The sequence below is a fragment of the Heloderma suspectum genome, chromosome 1 (genome assembly GCF_057233095.1).
Source record: "Heloderma suspectum isolate Gila_16-S chromosome 1, 16-S_ref, whole genome shotgun sequence".
NCBI classification, from domain to species: domain Eukaryota; kingdom Metazoa; phylum Chordata; class Lepidosauria; order Squamata; family Helodermatidae; genus Heloderma; species Heloderma suspectum.
Genome location: NC_139458.1, coordinates 342,847,992 through 342,863,535, shown reverse-complemented (window position 1 = coordinate 342,863,535; position 15,544 = coordinate 342,847,992). Strand labels below are relative to the sequence as shown.

The 15,544-nt window shown below is 39.6% G+C and overlaps 1 protein-coding gene across 2 annotated transcripts in view; it reads right to left on the bottom strand.

Annotated features, from left to right (window-relative positions):
• Positions 1-5,925: 5,925 nt before the first annotated feature.
• The window catches only part of ADGRG6 (adhesion G protein-coupled receptor G6), a 163,473-nt gene continuing 153,854 nt past the window's right edge, over positions 5,926-15,544 (bottom strand). The window contains exons 24-26 of one of the 2 annotated variants that reach the window (XM_084827716.1): positions 14,404-14,556; positions 13,354-13,405; positions 5,926-9,069 (exon numbers count right to left, since the gene is read on the bottom strand). In XM_084827716.1, the coding sequence (XP_084683842.1) occupies positions 13,392-13,405; positions 14,404-14,556 (167 nt within the window). In that variant the 3' untranslated portion in view covers positions 5,926-9,069; positions 13,354-13,391. The remainder of the gene's footprint in view (positions 9,070-13,353; positions 13,406-14,403; positions 14,557-15,544) is intronic. The other variant, XM_084827715.1, reaches the window with a different exon arrangement.

Below are 15,544 nucleotides of genomic sequence, written 5' to 3'. Positions count from 1 at the left end.
CGCTTAACATGTTGGTAGGCTTATCTGTCATTTCAGCTGTGAAGCTGGGCTCATCTTATGGCTAAAGGCTACATTGTGAGTTCTTACATCTGTATCCCCAAACACACTAATATGAATGTTCTTTTAGTGTTCCCAATATCCAAACTCACATGGATCATTGCCAAATCCCACATATGTGTGCAAAATTAAAATTTGCTTTGTGCTGTGGTATACCTTTATTAAATAACAATGGAGATTGACATGCAGATTCTAATCTTCCTAACATCTACAGTTGCTTAAAGAAAACAAAAATTTTTTTCTTGGTTGTTTTTTGGTGCTTTACAAATAACAGTCCTGTACTGCCCTCTGTTGGCTAGCTCTAAGCAAGAGAGCCAACTATGCTACCTATTTTTATTCTGAGCGAAACATGCTGAGAACTACTGCAATGCAGGAATGCTCACATATTGCCAGTGACTAAGATCACCACACCATGATTCTGAACAGAATGGGGTGTGGGGAAGAATAGATTTCTAATACAAGTAAAATTAGCCTCTTGAATTGTTAAAACCCAAGATTTAGTTCCATTCTGAAAGAAACACGTGATGTTTTAGAGAAGGGAGAATACATGTTTTCAAATCAAGGGCTCCTCAGACAAGAGATGGCTTTGATTACTACAGGAAATGCTGAGAATTGGAGGTGTAGCCATAATATTGGCTTATAAGAACAGAGCAACTTAAGACCAAAGGTCCACCCAGCATCCTGTCTCCAACAGTGGCCAGCCAGGTAACTCTGGAAAGTATGCAAATAGTGGATTATGGTTTTGACCGCCCCTTGTGGTTTGTTTCCAGAATGCCATACTTCTGAATGTATATTCAGCACTGTACAATACATTCAGATGCTAATATTCCAACAGCCAACTTATTTTAATCCTTAAGCTGCGGTCCTTTGGGAGGAGAACAGGAGGATAGATCCCCTTTGTCCAAGCAACCAGGCTGATAATCTCTGCCTTGCCAGACTGTTCTGGCAGTTTAATGTGCAGAAAGACCTCTGCTCCAATCCAGTTCTAGTCTTGTGTATTTACACATGACCAGGTGCAGTAGAATGGGGATGGAGATTCACATGTAAATGCACATCCCAGTGGAAAGGATGCGGTGTAGAAGGATAACGTCTTCCCTGGGGTGTGCATCTGAATGTGGATGTTGTCCACCTGTATCATATTACTTTCAGTGGATATGCGTTTGAACCTGCATCCCTATCCTGCCCCAACTAGTCAACGAAGCACGGCTGGAAGAATGCAAGTGATTATTTGCTTAGTTGTCTTGGCAGTGAGAGGAGTTCTCTCTTCCTTTCAAAACCCATCCCCTTGAGAATAGTTTTGCACCATTTCTTTTTAATTTTTAATCACATGTTTTCAATGTAATTAATGAGTATATAAAAATATTACAATGTTTTCAACCAACAAAACACAAACATTACGCTATTGTAATTGGAAATCCAATTATGCCATTTCTCAAAGGACTGTGAAAAACCACCAAAAGGAGGTGGGCAAAAATGTTTACAAAACACTCCTCCCTTGTTTTCTTTCAGCACTAGCCTGCACCTCGGTAGCTCCAAGACTCTGTCCTCTGTGTTGCGGAAGACCTGGCAATCCCATATTGGGCTATGGGAAACTCCTCCCAGGATTCTAGTTCTTTGCCTCTTTCTTCTATCAGATACTTCCTTCCTAAATCCACATAGCTGCCCCAAATCTCAGCTTTGTCCATCACTTCATGTCGCAGTCCAGTGATTTCTTCTTAAACCTGACATCCATTCATCACTCCCTATCCTTGTCTTGCTTCAGTGAGGTAGAATTTCATTTTACCCCAGGCTCTCAAACTGTGAAGCACACCCCTATGGAGACGTGGACTATTTCAATTTCTTCCACCACTATGCACAGCAAGCCGCATCAGCAATGTGTTGATCAGGACCCATTAATTATTGAAAATGATGGTGGCTGTTTTCCCATTGGATTGAAGCTGGTGTCAGCCCCTTTTGTCTAGCTACAAGTGAGAGGAAATGCATCTTCCTAGAGGCCACTCATTCATCTACCAGGAGAAGAGTGAGTGAAGTCTTTGATGCTGTCTAATGTAGCAATGTTACAAGCCCATTCTGAAATACTGTATAATGAAAAAATGTCAAAAGTAAAACCAATGCTAAAAAAAATCTACCCCTACAGCAATGTTAGGCACCCACAGCTTGTAGAGGATAATCTGAAGGCCGTTTTTACATCTCAATACAATATTGCATTTGCATCCCACTGTGAGGGATTGGGGCATTCACTTGAGAGTGTTGCACATAAATGGACTCTTGGACCATAAACAGCTAATAGGGGCCAATCTCCTGATGGTATGGATGTAAGATTTGGAATGGACTAAAACCTATTTTGGGGGGCAGACTATTTTAAATAGTTTCATCTGCACCTTTAAATAAAATAGGATACTAGGAATTGCAATGAAGGACCTGGGAACCAACTTATGCCTCCTATCTAGCTAGAGAGTTGGTAAAACGGAAAAGACAGATGCGGAATAAAGGTACATCTCACTGTGACAACTCATGTCATAACTGGGGACTGCTTCAGAGAAGACCACAGAGGAAAGGACAGTTGAGTTGTCAGGTCATTTATACCTGGAAGTACAAGGGAGAGATCAAAGCTATTATCTTTACTCCTCTTTCTGTCCTGATGAGGAAGGCTGCAGAAGGGAGCAAAGGAAAATCACTTATATTCTACTGCATTACCATATTTAGAGTATAATCCATTCCTGTATGATTGTAGTTAAGTGTGTTTATGCAACCAAATGACACTTCAATTTCTCTTGCGTAATTAAGCTGTGTACACAAGAGATTATAAATCCTATACGATTAATAATCCAACTCATGGCTCCAGAAACACAGCTACTTACCTCTACATAAAACTTCAACTATCAGCCATTCTCTCTCTTTAAGTATGGGGGTGTTTCCACCAGCAATTTACTCCGAGTTGGCTGCGTGTTGCGGTCCTTAGGAATAGATGACGTCGTGGCCATCCAGCAGCCACCCGGGAGCTTATCAGGGAAAAACCAGATTTCCTGAGACTGTTTAAAGTCCAGTTCTTTTCCTTAAGTCGGGTTCTCCCTGGTATAGTTGCTGTGCGCCCCATGTGCTGCATTTAGTGTGGGTATGCTAGCCCTGCCCAGGGGTGTGCCTTTCACCCTGACCCCGGTCAAGGGGCGTTTCCTCCCACTGTACTAAATGAGGCGTGCCCTCTGAATGACCACAGAAATTACAGGGAACCCCCTCAATTGACACGGCACATTTTAAAGCCCAATTCCTTAAGTGCGATTAAGCATGATTTCAAGGCTCCGATTCATTGCCGTAGAAAGTAACTACTTCAGCTTCCTTACAGAGGTCCTGTGCATTAAAGTGGGGGCTGATTTCCATCTCTTTCCCACAACAAACCCATTGGTGTCTCCTCAGAAGTAACTCCCATTGTGGTCAATGAGGTCCTGAGGGTTAAAATGGGGGCTGGTTTCTATCCTTGTGTTCTACCACCCCTTTCCCAGCACAAGCATATGTGTGTCTACTCGGAAGTAACTCCCATTGTGCTCAATGAGGCTTGCTCCTGAAATGCAGGTGCATTTGGACTTTCAGGGGAAAGGAGAAAGGGGGGGAGGGGGGGAAGCCTCCGTAACTGGTTGAGCAGCCCCTGCAAGTCAGATGAAGTTCACTCCCGCCCCCCACCCCAGCCAGGAAGTATGTTCTGTGAAGCAATTTTTACTGGTTCGGAGAATCTGCTTGTGGAGCCCTGCTCACAGCCAAGCAGATTCCTTTTAAAAAATCCAGTATTCTTCCATTAGCATCTCCTTCTGTTATCGTGGAAACACAGCCTATGTGGGAATTCCAGTGCAAACAGAGAGTTTCCTGCACAGGCCATGATTTTGCTATCCACTTCAATGGAGGGGGAGAGCTCCATATCTGAGTCACTTTGCATAAGCTCCATCACCATTGAAATGAATGGGAAAGCCCAGGCATGCAAGAACTCCATTTGCTCACTGGAGCATTCTCAGAGCTCTGCTTTGAAGCCTATGTGCTTGCACAGAAAACCAGTACGATACAATAGCGTATGTTGCATAGAATGTAAGAAAATCAGGGCCAAACCTCATCTGTAGAACTGACTGGATGGGGATGGGGGGAGGCAGGGCTTAGGGAGGTGGCTATCTCAGCCCAGTCTATATCATAGGGTCACTGCAATGTTAAAATGCTCTGAGCCTTTGGAGAGAAGTGGAGTGCAAATGAAACTAGTACTTTAATGTGTTTCATGCACACAGTATTGTGTCAGGGTTTTGTTTATATCATTGTGCCTTTCCTCATCTCACAGCCATACAAATGTTGCCAAGAAATAAATAACCTCTCATTACTCCACTGCCTAAGTGTGGGCCAGTATGACAACTTGAGAGGTTCTTCCTCCAGTCTGCCCCTAAACACCATCCTAAGAGACCAAAGAGGCAGGGGCAGTGCCTGGGCTGCATGTCTGGACAGTTACATGCATTTGTTTAAACCCAAACAGATCACTGCCCGGCTGCTGCGGAGGACATATCTTGCCCTTTTGCTGCCCCCCCCCCCCGAACTGGTTAACATTGAGGAACCATTTATTTAATAGGGGGGCTGCTATTGCACTCATGTCCTGCTTGCGGGTTCCCGGGCGATAGCTGGTTGGCCACTGTGTGAACAGAATGCTGAACTAGATGGACCCTTGGTCAGATCCAGCAGGGCTCTTCTTATGTTCTATAACATTGAACTATTCCTGCCAGGAAAACTGGCAAAACGTATTCTCCGACAGACTAGATTTGGCCTAGCACCTTTGTTTCCATAGTTCTGGCCAAGCAACGTCATGCAAACTATCAACAGGTGGTTATTCCTCAGCATTCCACCAAAGATTTTGCTGCTCAGTTGCAAAGAAACAAAGTCACTCACAATATTTAAAAATTTAATATTTGGACTACTAACAACTGGAATACTTCTTTAAGAATTTCTGCTTTGGTCAGACTCTATATCCCTCTCACTAGTCCCTAATAACTAGTTTTGAAGTTACATCACCATTTCCCCCATATTGCTGAACAATATTATAAACAATACACTTCACATAGAAAATACAGTTCATATATATATATATATATATATATATATATATATTTATAGTTGAGATGATTTTTCTCCCTCTTCTAATGTGAAACAGATGCATATAATCACAAGGATATCCAGTATGCAGCTAACACTGTATTGACATATTTTCAACCTCAAAAATAAATAATTATATACAAGGGAGGTGGTGCAATGCCAACAAGAAAACCATATACACTGAAAGAACATGTGATAGAAGCAGCAGCGCTGGAAAATGTATATTTGAAATAGTTTAAGATTACTACATGGTAGTAAAAGCAATGGATATTCTTAATTTACTGAAAATATAGGGAAACTGTACATTAACCTGACCGTCAAAATAGGATTGACTCTGGAAAATTCTACTTTTTAAACCTTATTTAACTACTTAATTTTATTAATTTCTAATTATTCAGAAACGTTTACTTTCCCTTCTCTGATCTTTAAATGTTTTACCTAAAGGAAATATCACACTAAAGCTACTTTCTGAAAACTATTAAAAAGGGAGATAATCATATACATGTTTTAGCAGTGGTTACATACAAATTGTTCGTCTCCCTGTCTTCTCCCATTAGACTCTGGCATAATTTGACGTCATGAGGAATCATTTAGTTCACATTCAGACTGATCCAGAACCCATCTGAGATGAAGTACTTGAGTTGTTGCCTCCCATCAGCACTAGCATAGCCAACAGTGAAGGACAATGGGCGCTGTAGGCCAAAACACTGGAGAGCCACAAGTTGCCCAACCCTGTTTTAGGACAATTTAATTGTAAATAGGGACAAAATATTTATTCATTTATTTATTGTATTTCTATATTGCCTTTCTGAAAGCAACCAAGACGATTTACAAAAAGTTCAGAAAATAAAAACCCATATCAAATAAAAACATAGTAAAACATTAAAAACAACCCTAACATAAACCATAACAATTTAAAAAGCCAAGTTAAAAAGATGCATCTTGACCCCCTTCCTGAATGCAGAAAGAGTAGGGACCAATCACAACTCGAAAGGGAGTGCATTCCAGAACTTAGGAGCAACACAGGAGTACGTTCTTTCATGTGTGCCCAACAAATGGGCCTCTGCAGGTGGAAATGTCTTCAAAAGGGCCTCTCCTGCTGGTCTTAATAACAGAGCAGGTTCATACCAACTGAAGCTTCTGGATGTGCTTCTAGGGTAGCCCCACATAGAGCACATTGCAATAGTCCAACCATGATATAACCAAGGCATGGATCATTGCTGCCAGGAAACAGTTCATACTTCAAGTGACTTCTGTGTAACTGGACAATTTAATTGGTTAACACACATGAAAAAGTCCTAATTCTTAAACCCATGTGCTGCAAAAGAAAAATGCTGCAATTGATTGTAAGAATCTTGAAATGTATATTGAAGATAAGCACATAGGGAGAACAGCAGCAGGTAATATGATAGAATTCATGACTGACCACTTGGTAATGCTAGACAAAAACTGGGGCTGCAATGCTATACAAATGTATCTCGGAGTAAGCCCCATTGTACTGAGTGGGACTTACTTCTGAGTAGACATGCAGAAGATTGTGCTGTACATCTCTGGAGAGGTAAACAAGGAAGTAAACAGGAAAGGTTATTGCAAGAGGAACTGAGTAGTGGCAAACCTTGTGTTATGTTTTGCTTCTGTTCTTTGTTACATATGGGAAGTTTATTTTAACCCAGGATTTTAGCCAAGTGAAAAAGTATATAAACAACAATGAATATTGCAATATACTTCCCTTGTAAAGATTAAGCATAATGTCTTCAATACATCTAAGTATGTGTATTGCAGCCACAGGCTGTAATTTAGAACACTATGTGTAAATGTGTGTAAGCATGAATGTGAATGATGCTTTAGTGTAGGGTTAGTGAGGATGGTGGTATGAGAGCTATAGAAAATAATAAAATAAAAACTTGAGTGTGAATACCTCAATTGTTTTGGTGGATTGATACATCTGAGTGCACATGGATTTCTTGACTGGCACGCTTGCAAGCAATTAATCTTGTATATCGATATATGCATATAGTCAAAATGAATAAATGTGCACCCTGCTGTATGTGCAAGCAAATGAACACATACAGCTCCCACATCAATGGACTTCTCCACTTACTCCAGTAGCCAGGACTAGGGATGTGTGGATTTTGTAAAATCCATTTTGCCTGTGTTTGAAGGATTGTCAGGTGCCTTTCTTTCTCTCATCTGCTTATTGACAGAATGATTTTTTTTCCAATTACCCAAATTTGCACATGCAAAAATGCTTAAATCCCCCCCCCCTGCACAAATCCCCCCAAGTGGGCATTTTCATGCTTTAGCCTATGAAGGAAATGCACATTTTTGGCCAGTTTTTTATTTTATGTATTTTTCTACCACTACATTTATGCAAAATTCTGGAAAGTAATTAAAAAAAAAGTCTATAAGTCTGCGGAATCTGTATGACTTGGGAAAAGCCAGTCTGAAGCAGAATCTGCAGTTTGGATTCATAGAAATCCCAACTCATTTGACATCCCTAGCCAGGACACATCTTTAGTCTGGACACATAATGGACAAGTGTGTGTGCACAGAGTTGCTCTCAATGCTGGACACAGTGGGGAAGCCCCTATTCGAGTTCCAGCCTGGTGTTTCCATGCATGTAAGCCTTATGTTAGAATAAGCTCCTGGATAAGGCAAGCTAGGTGGAAATGTTACATTTTCATCCATTATAATTAGTCAATTAAGGTTTACACATAGTATTTTGTGGCTGGCACAGAAATGTCCAATTAATAATGGATAAGAAAATAGGAAGTAGGGAAGGTGACAGACTCTATTGGACCATTTCCTTTTGGTCCAGGACTATGCAAATTTTCATGTTACACAAAACTCTTCATCAAGCCCCTCTAAAACAAAGAAGCTCTCCCACCAACCTAGCTGACAGATACTTCTGCCATCCACAAAGTTATAAATATGGCCCAGACTTTGCAAATAAGGTTTAAATCCTCTCATCTGAACACAGTTTTGCTTTGTGCTATCAGGCACAAGGGTTTATTAACTGACTGATAATAGGGTTGCCTTGCCTTGTGTGTGTGTGTGTGTGTGTATCTGTAAAACTCCAAGGATTTCATCCAATGTGCAAACACACGCTGCAACATCCCCACCACATATTTTCCAGAGGGTCCTCCAAGCCTCTAGAGTGGTTTTAGGAGCACACTGGAAGCTGCAAGTGGGGAGGGGGAATCTGTTTCGCTTGGCAGATGGATACAGTTGGATACAACCCCATCACAGAACATGCAAGAAGGAAGGATTAATATATAATATCCATATGCCTTGTAAGTAAGACATAACAGAGAAAAACGTATTGTAAGAATGTTGCATCCAAATCTTGATAGTGTCCTTTTAGATTTCTTCTAAAAGGACTAAAGCCCCCAAGCTTTAGTTTTGGGCTTTAGGATCTTCGTAATTTTTGCAAAGCTACAGATGGGATCAATATACAATTAATATACCACTGGGATACAGCAACTGTTCTGATGATGAAGGAAGAGTAGTGTATTAGTGAAGAAAAAATTAGATGTATTTTCTCAACTGTTGATGGAAGGAGGATACCTTTTTGGTAGGAAGTTGCTAAACAAATGATGATATAATAAGATAAAGCACAAAACTTTGGTCATATTTACTTCTTTGTCCAGTCACTAAATCCATCATTCTGAATCCTCATTCAGTTTGTTGAATTCTCTTGTTCCATATGTCCAGCAACTCAGAATTTTGTGCTGTGGCTCAAGGAGTCTGACATGATAATGTTTCTATAGAAGTTGTCTGAGTGAGTACTGTAGTACCCTTTCACTTTGTCAATAACCTGGTGAACTGGGATAATTGATGTCTGCTCTGTGTCCACTTGGATGTATTTTGGTGAAGGCTTGTCAGGAAAAACATTGTCTAACAAAAAGGAAAAGAAATTGGAAGTCAATTTTGAAAGAGTGTATTGCCAAGTTGTCCAGCTACAGACAACCCTTAGTGAACATTGCAGTAGTTATGTTAAACTTACCTTCTTTTTTGTCTGATTATTAAGGAAACTTTGCAATAATCTGACTTTATAATCAATATTGTTGTATAAATTTAATTATTTTGTTTATCCTATACAGCTTGAAACCTAGCTTTATGTTTCAGTATCTTTGTTTGACTCTAGTTCCAGATTCCTATATGGTTCCTATATGATTTAGGAATCTAGTTCCTGATTCCTAAATCTAGTTCCTGATTTGCTATATGGTTACTAAAGCCAGATAAATGGTCTCAAAATTACTATAAATGCTGCACTAAATATTCATCAGTGAATGCTTTTATTACAAAGACTGGGGTATTTAGGGACCCCTTCCTAATGTTTACCCTTTTTCATGCTTGGTCTCTAGTGTTCACATACCCTCAAGCTGCTCCTCCAGCACCATTTCCCCCCTTTTCTTGTTCCTGGATCTGTGATTCTAGCCAACTGGGAATCACATTGTGAATGCAGTGATAATGCCATGATGCCACAGAATTAAGATTTGGCTAAATGGCAACATCACAAAGTCAGTTCATAATGAGGGAAATGTTACCTGCATCACTCTGAACTGGCTTCAGAATATCTTCACATGGTCAATCAGCTTTGGCTACATGATGGTGTCACAAACTCAACTCAGAATTCAGGAAGCAATGCCCTTCACTCTACATGCTGAAAATACACATTCCCACAATTGCTAAAATGGGGTGGTGGTGGTGCACTGTGAAACCAATGCAGAAAATGCTGGATCTGCTTTTGTCCCACTAAAAACAATGGCAATTAACAATGTGCATACATTTCAAGCATTTTTAGGCAGACCTAATTTTCTCTAGATTACACTGTTATGTGCTGACCTAGGAACATCAAAGTGTGCCCCATTGTTGGGAGCTAAATCAATGTTCGCAGTTCCTTTATGCATTCAGACTATGTGCCTCCATTTGGCTTTGACTTTTGGGTGGTATAGAAATGTAATAAATAAATTAAAATAAATAAAATAAAATTAATGTCAGACTCACTCAACCCTCCCTGGGCACACAGCACCTGCAGGTACATATCTGAGGATGCAGCTACTTAATACAGGAGATATGGGGCTGGCACCGAAATTCACATTCCAATATTATGTTTTCTACCATAACATGCAGTATCGTTTGTCCTGTGCTATGTCATCATGGCATTGCCTTTTCCCATTATGCTGGATGTCTTTAGATGCCCCTGGTAAGGACAAGGAAATAAAAATCCTAATAAGGTCATGACTAGTGATTCTTGAGGAATTTAATAATTACAAATTCAGATAGGAACTAACCTGATTAGCACCTCCTGGACTAAGGTGTGGATTGGAACAATGGGTTGACTCCAATTGGGCCTTGCGTGCTTGGCCAGCCCCTGGCCTGCACGGGCCTAGCCCCGCTGGCCCTGATCCACCTGCAGCTGTGATCTAGCACTTCCTAGGGGAAGCCCCCAAACAAGCACAAATGCTGGTTTCTGGAATGGGTGCTACATGCAGCATTTTTACTTATTTCGGGGTTTCCCCCGGAAGCACTACATTGCAGCCATGCGCGGACCAGGGTTAGCAGGGCTGGCCCTGCACAGTCCAGGGGCTGGCTGCATGCACAGGGCCCCAACTGGATCCAACCCAATGTTATCCAGCAGTGTTTGCGTATCTGAATGTTCTGACACAGTTCACAAATAATAAAAAAAATTAAAATGAATTTAAAATGCATATTTTTGAGGAAAAAAATACAATCAAGAATAACATTAAATGCAATTTTTGTGTGCATTTGTTTTTGTTTTTTTAATGCATGGACTACTGCATACACAGGACAGAATGGATCATGGGTGAACACATGTGAAAGTGACATGGGCCGGAAAAAGACTGATTCACCCATCCTTAACCATGACATAGGATAAGTGATACTGCATGTTACTGAGGGGGAAGGAGAACTTGACACAGAATGCCAAATTTGGCAGCACAGTGTTTCCTAGAACGTGGAGTTCTGAGTTGAGTGCATATGTATTCTTCACCCTTTCAATGGCTCTTACAGAGAAATATTTTTTAAATTCATAATCTACATAATCTCAATTCTAAATTGAAAAACTGACTTGAGATGTACTGAATAAATAAGTGAGAATCTCAAAATATCACTTTGGTACTTGATCATTTTGATCCTACTGCCTGCTTATACTTCAGAACAATATTATTATGGTTCAGATAGAAAAGGCAGAATAAACAGCTTTGTTGGCCTGAGTATGACCAGTAGGTGGAGCTCAAGTAATGAGCAATCATTTCCTCAATTAAGCATACTATACTTATGAACATATAGCAAATAAGATTTGACTTTATTTATTTTAATTTTATTTGACCAAGGATAAGGCTTCTGCAATAGTTGCTGTTTCTACTCTAATAGTATTTAAATCTTTCCTTTATGAAAACAATCAAGTATATTGAAAATAACATATTTTCTGTTTGCTACAACAAGCAAGTCTCTATATGAAACTTAGGCTAACAGGTCTCTAGTATAAACAAAAGGAAAAGGAAGGTTTCTGAAAAGAATGTATGATAATGCCAAGCTATAATGAAGATTTAAAATAGGAATTGCTTTTGATCTGCAAGTGAAGAAAAAATAGGTTGCACATAATTTTTTTTTTAGTCTCATGGAGAAAAGCACAGGCATGCTAAAGTATATCAGAATGATGATTTTTTTAAAAGCATGTGAATATGTTCAGTATATGTTCGGTAATATGTTCCAACAACCCTTTGTCCTCAGCAAACATTCAAGGTTTTCAGGCTCAGGCTCATGTTTTTTCTCTCTACTGCTTTTGAAAAAGCTTGTTAATGACTTCTTGCATCTTACAGTATTTGTGTTTGTTATATATCAAACATGTATGTTTCTTCAATAAATATATTTAACTATGTGAGCCTTTTTGAAATCTACAGAAAATATTAGAAACTAGTCATGGCATTTACAGTGCAATCATATGAGACTGCCGCTCTTTAGATGGAGGGCTCCATTAATGAAAGAAACAGCAAGCTTAAGAAATGGCACCTATTTGCAACCACACCATATGTTTAACTGCTGCAAATATTGAACAGATACTTAACTGCTGCACTTGGGAATATCAAAGCTGTGACATATTGGGGCTGTTCACATGACATGACACCCAAATATGGGTTATATTTAACCCACACTGAGCTGTGGCATGTGTGGCCACCATTTTGAATATGCAACCTCTGCTCAGGGCTTGTTGTGTTATGCAGACCCGGCTAGCATGGGTTATGTGAGGATTAAACAACCCTCACATAACCCATGGTCTCTTTTAGGGTTGTTTAACTCTCGCATTACCCACATTTGCTAGGTTCGCACAACAACCCCCTAGCAGGGCTTGCATTTGTAATTTGGCACCTGCAGGCATCATGGCTCATTGTGGGTTAAATAACCCACAACAAGCAGTGGCATGTCATCTTTACCCAGTCACCACGTACAGTGAAAATTTAAAAGTATTCCATAATTAATGCATGTTGAACGAACTTATATACAACTATTTATCCATGCATGTCACAAATAAAAATGAACTATACTTAGCTCAGTTTGTAATTAAAAACTTCTTCAAATAGCTAGAACAAATGTTTGGTGCCATAGAATGCAGTGATTCCTTTTGCAAGTAATTATTAGTAATCAAGTGGATCAGTTTAGTAGTGATTTTTTCTTTGTTTTGAGAACCTACTAAATAAGTATTTTGTGCAAAAAATCATAGATAGAAGCTTCTGAGAAATAAATGAAAACATGTAGTGATGTTGTACCAACCATGGTACAATTTTTTTTTAGAAAACTAAGCTGCTGGGATATATTCACATAGCTGAAAGTGCAAGCAAACTTCACCATCTTCACCAACTGTCTTGCTGCATGCTGACCGAATATATAGAATATAAAGCTGACTTGAAGTTGATTTCCACCACCTGAAAGTACCCTGAGTACCTCATCCCATGCATTTGACAACTAAATAGAATTGAAAGCATTTTTGTGTGCTGAATCACAGCCAGTCAGAATTAATGACAGAGAAGCTGCATAGTATACAATGAAGCAGTATGTATGATTAGCAAGTCCTTTGGGCCAATTGGAACTTCATGCAAATGTCTTCACACCAACTTTTGGAAATCATGCATTCAACCAAAGTGATGCATGCTTTACCTTGAATGTTCCATGCCATCACTGATGAAGAAATGTTCTTAGAAGACATTATCTATACCATAAACATATGAGTGTCTGAGTCAGTTCCAGGGAACAGTAACTAGTTTAACAACTGCTATGGAGACATGCACCTAGTATATCATTTATTTAAAATGTTGTTAAACATTAGCTTAAAATACCAATCTGGATAGATCAGCTGCACAAAGATAATTAAACAGATCATAACTAGTTTCAGATGGAATGAAAGAATATAAAAACAAACTGCATATTTCAAAAGTGGCACATAAAACGACACCATTATTCTAAGATTTATAAAAGGGAACTACGTCGTTGTGTGTGTCATGCCCAGTGATAAATGATCGCCTACAGCCTAGCTAAAGAAAGCATTAATACATGCTTTAGTACTACCAGGCCTAGGAGACTTGACTCATGATAATCCATCAGATAAGACACATATGGTGATACATAAATGCTACACACAGTTTTTAACAGTCTACCTGCAATTAGTGTGATGTGGTGGTGATATGTCAGTAATTCTGACTTTAGCGCTTTCTTTGCCAGAGTTCCAGTGTGCTTTGTAACAAAATGACATCTACAGAAAGCGAGAAGTAAGAAAGTAAAAGGTGCAATTACGAGGGTTCCACTGAAAAGGCCAATGGCATCACATCTTGTTTGGTTTCAGGTTGAGTTAAGCCTCGCTTTTTGGAAACCTTAAGGGTAAATAACACAGTATCACAAAGGACTGGAGGATTTAATGCACACTTCACTTGCAGGGAGGATGCTGGGGCGGAATGGGCCAAAATTGGATGGACCTCTGTCGAATTTTGAGCAATTTGCTCTTTCTCCAGCAGCCCCCGCACCACATCACACATTGTCCAGGAGGGGCGATCAACCTTCTAGAAAGGTTTTTTCAGAGGTGCAGGAACTCTTCCTTCTGTGAACTTCCTTAAGTTAAATTATCATAGGCTCCAAGCCAATATAAATCAAATGATCACAGGTTGAAATCTTGCACTTTAGCGATGGTGCTTTTACATTGCAGAAATGACTCACCAGAATGACTGTTCCTTTTAAGGTAGGTATTGGATGTGGATTTTGATTTAGAAGTCAGATAGGTTGAATTAGAACCAATGGAACTGGAAGACAAGGATTTCCCCAGATTGTCTGAGCTCTTCTTAATTATATTAGTTGCTGTTTTACTCCAGTCTGAAAATAAATGAAAACAGAAGCTGCCTGTAATAGCGTATCCATTTAAAATAATTTTATGTGGGTGGTTTCAGGCTCTACACACAAGTGGGGATTGAGGAAGCCCAAGTCACTTACACTTCTTCCTTATGTACATATTACTGCTTAACATGCAAAGCAGGAACTCATGCATCTCCCTTGTGATTTGTGGAGCTATCAGATATCATGATCTAGCCTTGCACAAATGTTACACTGGATGCATGACTTACTCACATTTCCCCTATGGTCATTTGTACATATTATTCAAAGCTGTCCTGCACTACTGAGATCAGACCTTACTGAAGGCAGGTAAAAATCACCAGTTTGAAAAAACACACGAAGCAAACACAGATAAACAAATCTTATTGTGGAATTAAATGTGGGGTGAATTTCACTGTTTATGATGAATATGTGTAGACTTCATACTTAAACAAAAGACACTTTATGGACAAATTATGTTTTCAGCTCCGATTACACAAGACTATATTGAAGAATATGGGGATCTTTTGCAAAAATAAGATCCTTTATGCCTCTGACTCATAAGCCACACTCTTTCCTTTGCCAGCATTCAAACATGCAAAAGAAGCTATTCAACCACACAAAAACAAGTCAGAGAAAAATATCCATCTGTCCTAGTATAGAAAACATGAATGTTTCCCATTCTGGGCACAGCAGGCAGGTTGAGAGTGTTTAAACTTTTCCAGCCTTGGGAACATAGCCATTGACTTCCCTGCATGGAATGAAGACACAAACAACATATACTAAGCCACATGGGCAATTCTGAAGACGATCAGGACATAAAGCTATGGAGAGTGTCCTGGTAATACTACAGTGGATCCCTTTGATTTTGCTTACTGTGAAAGATTCATACATTCCTGGAATTATATACAAAGTTCTTGCTAGACTGGGGCTTAATTAAAATAACAAGCCATGAAAACAGGATTACTACTGAAAGCAGGGAGGAACTGCT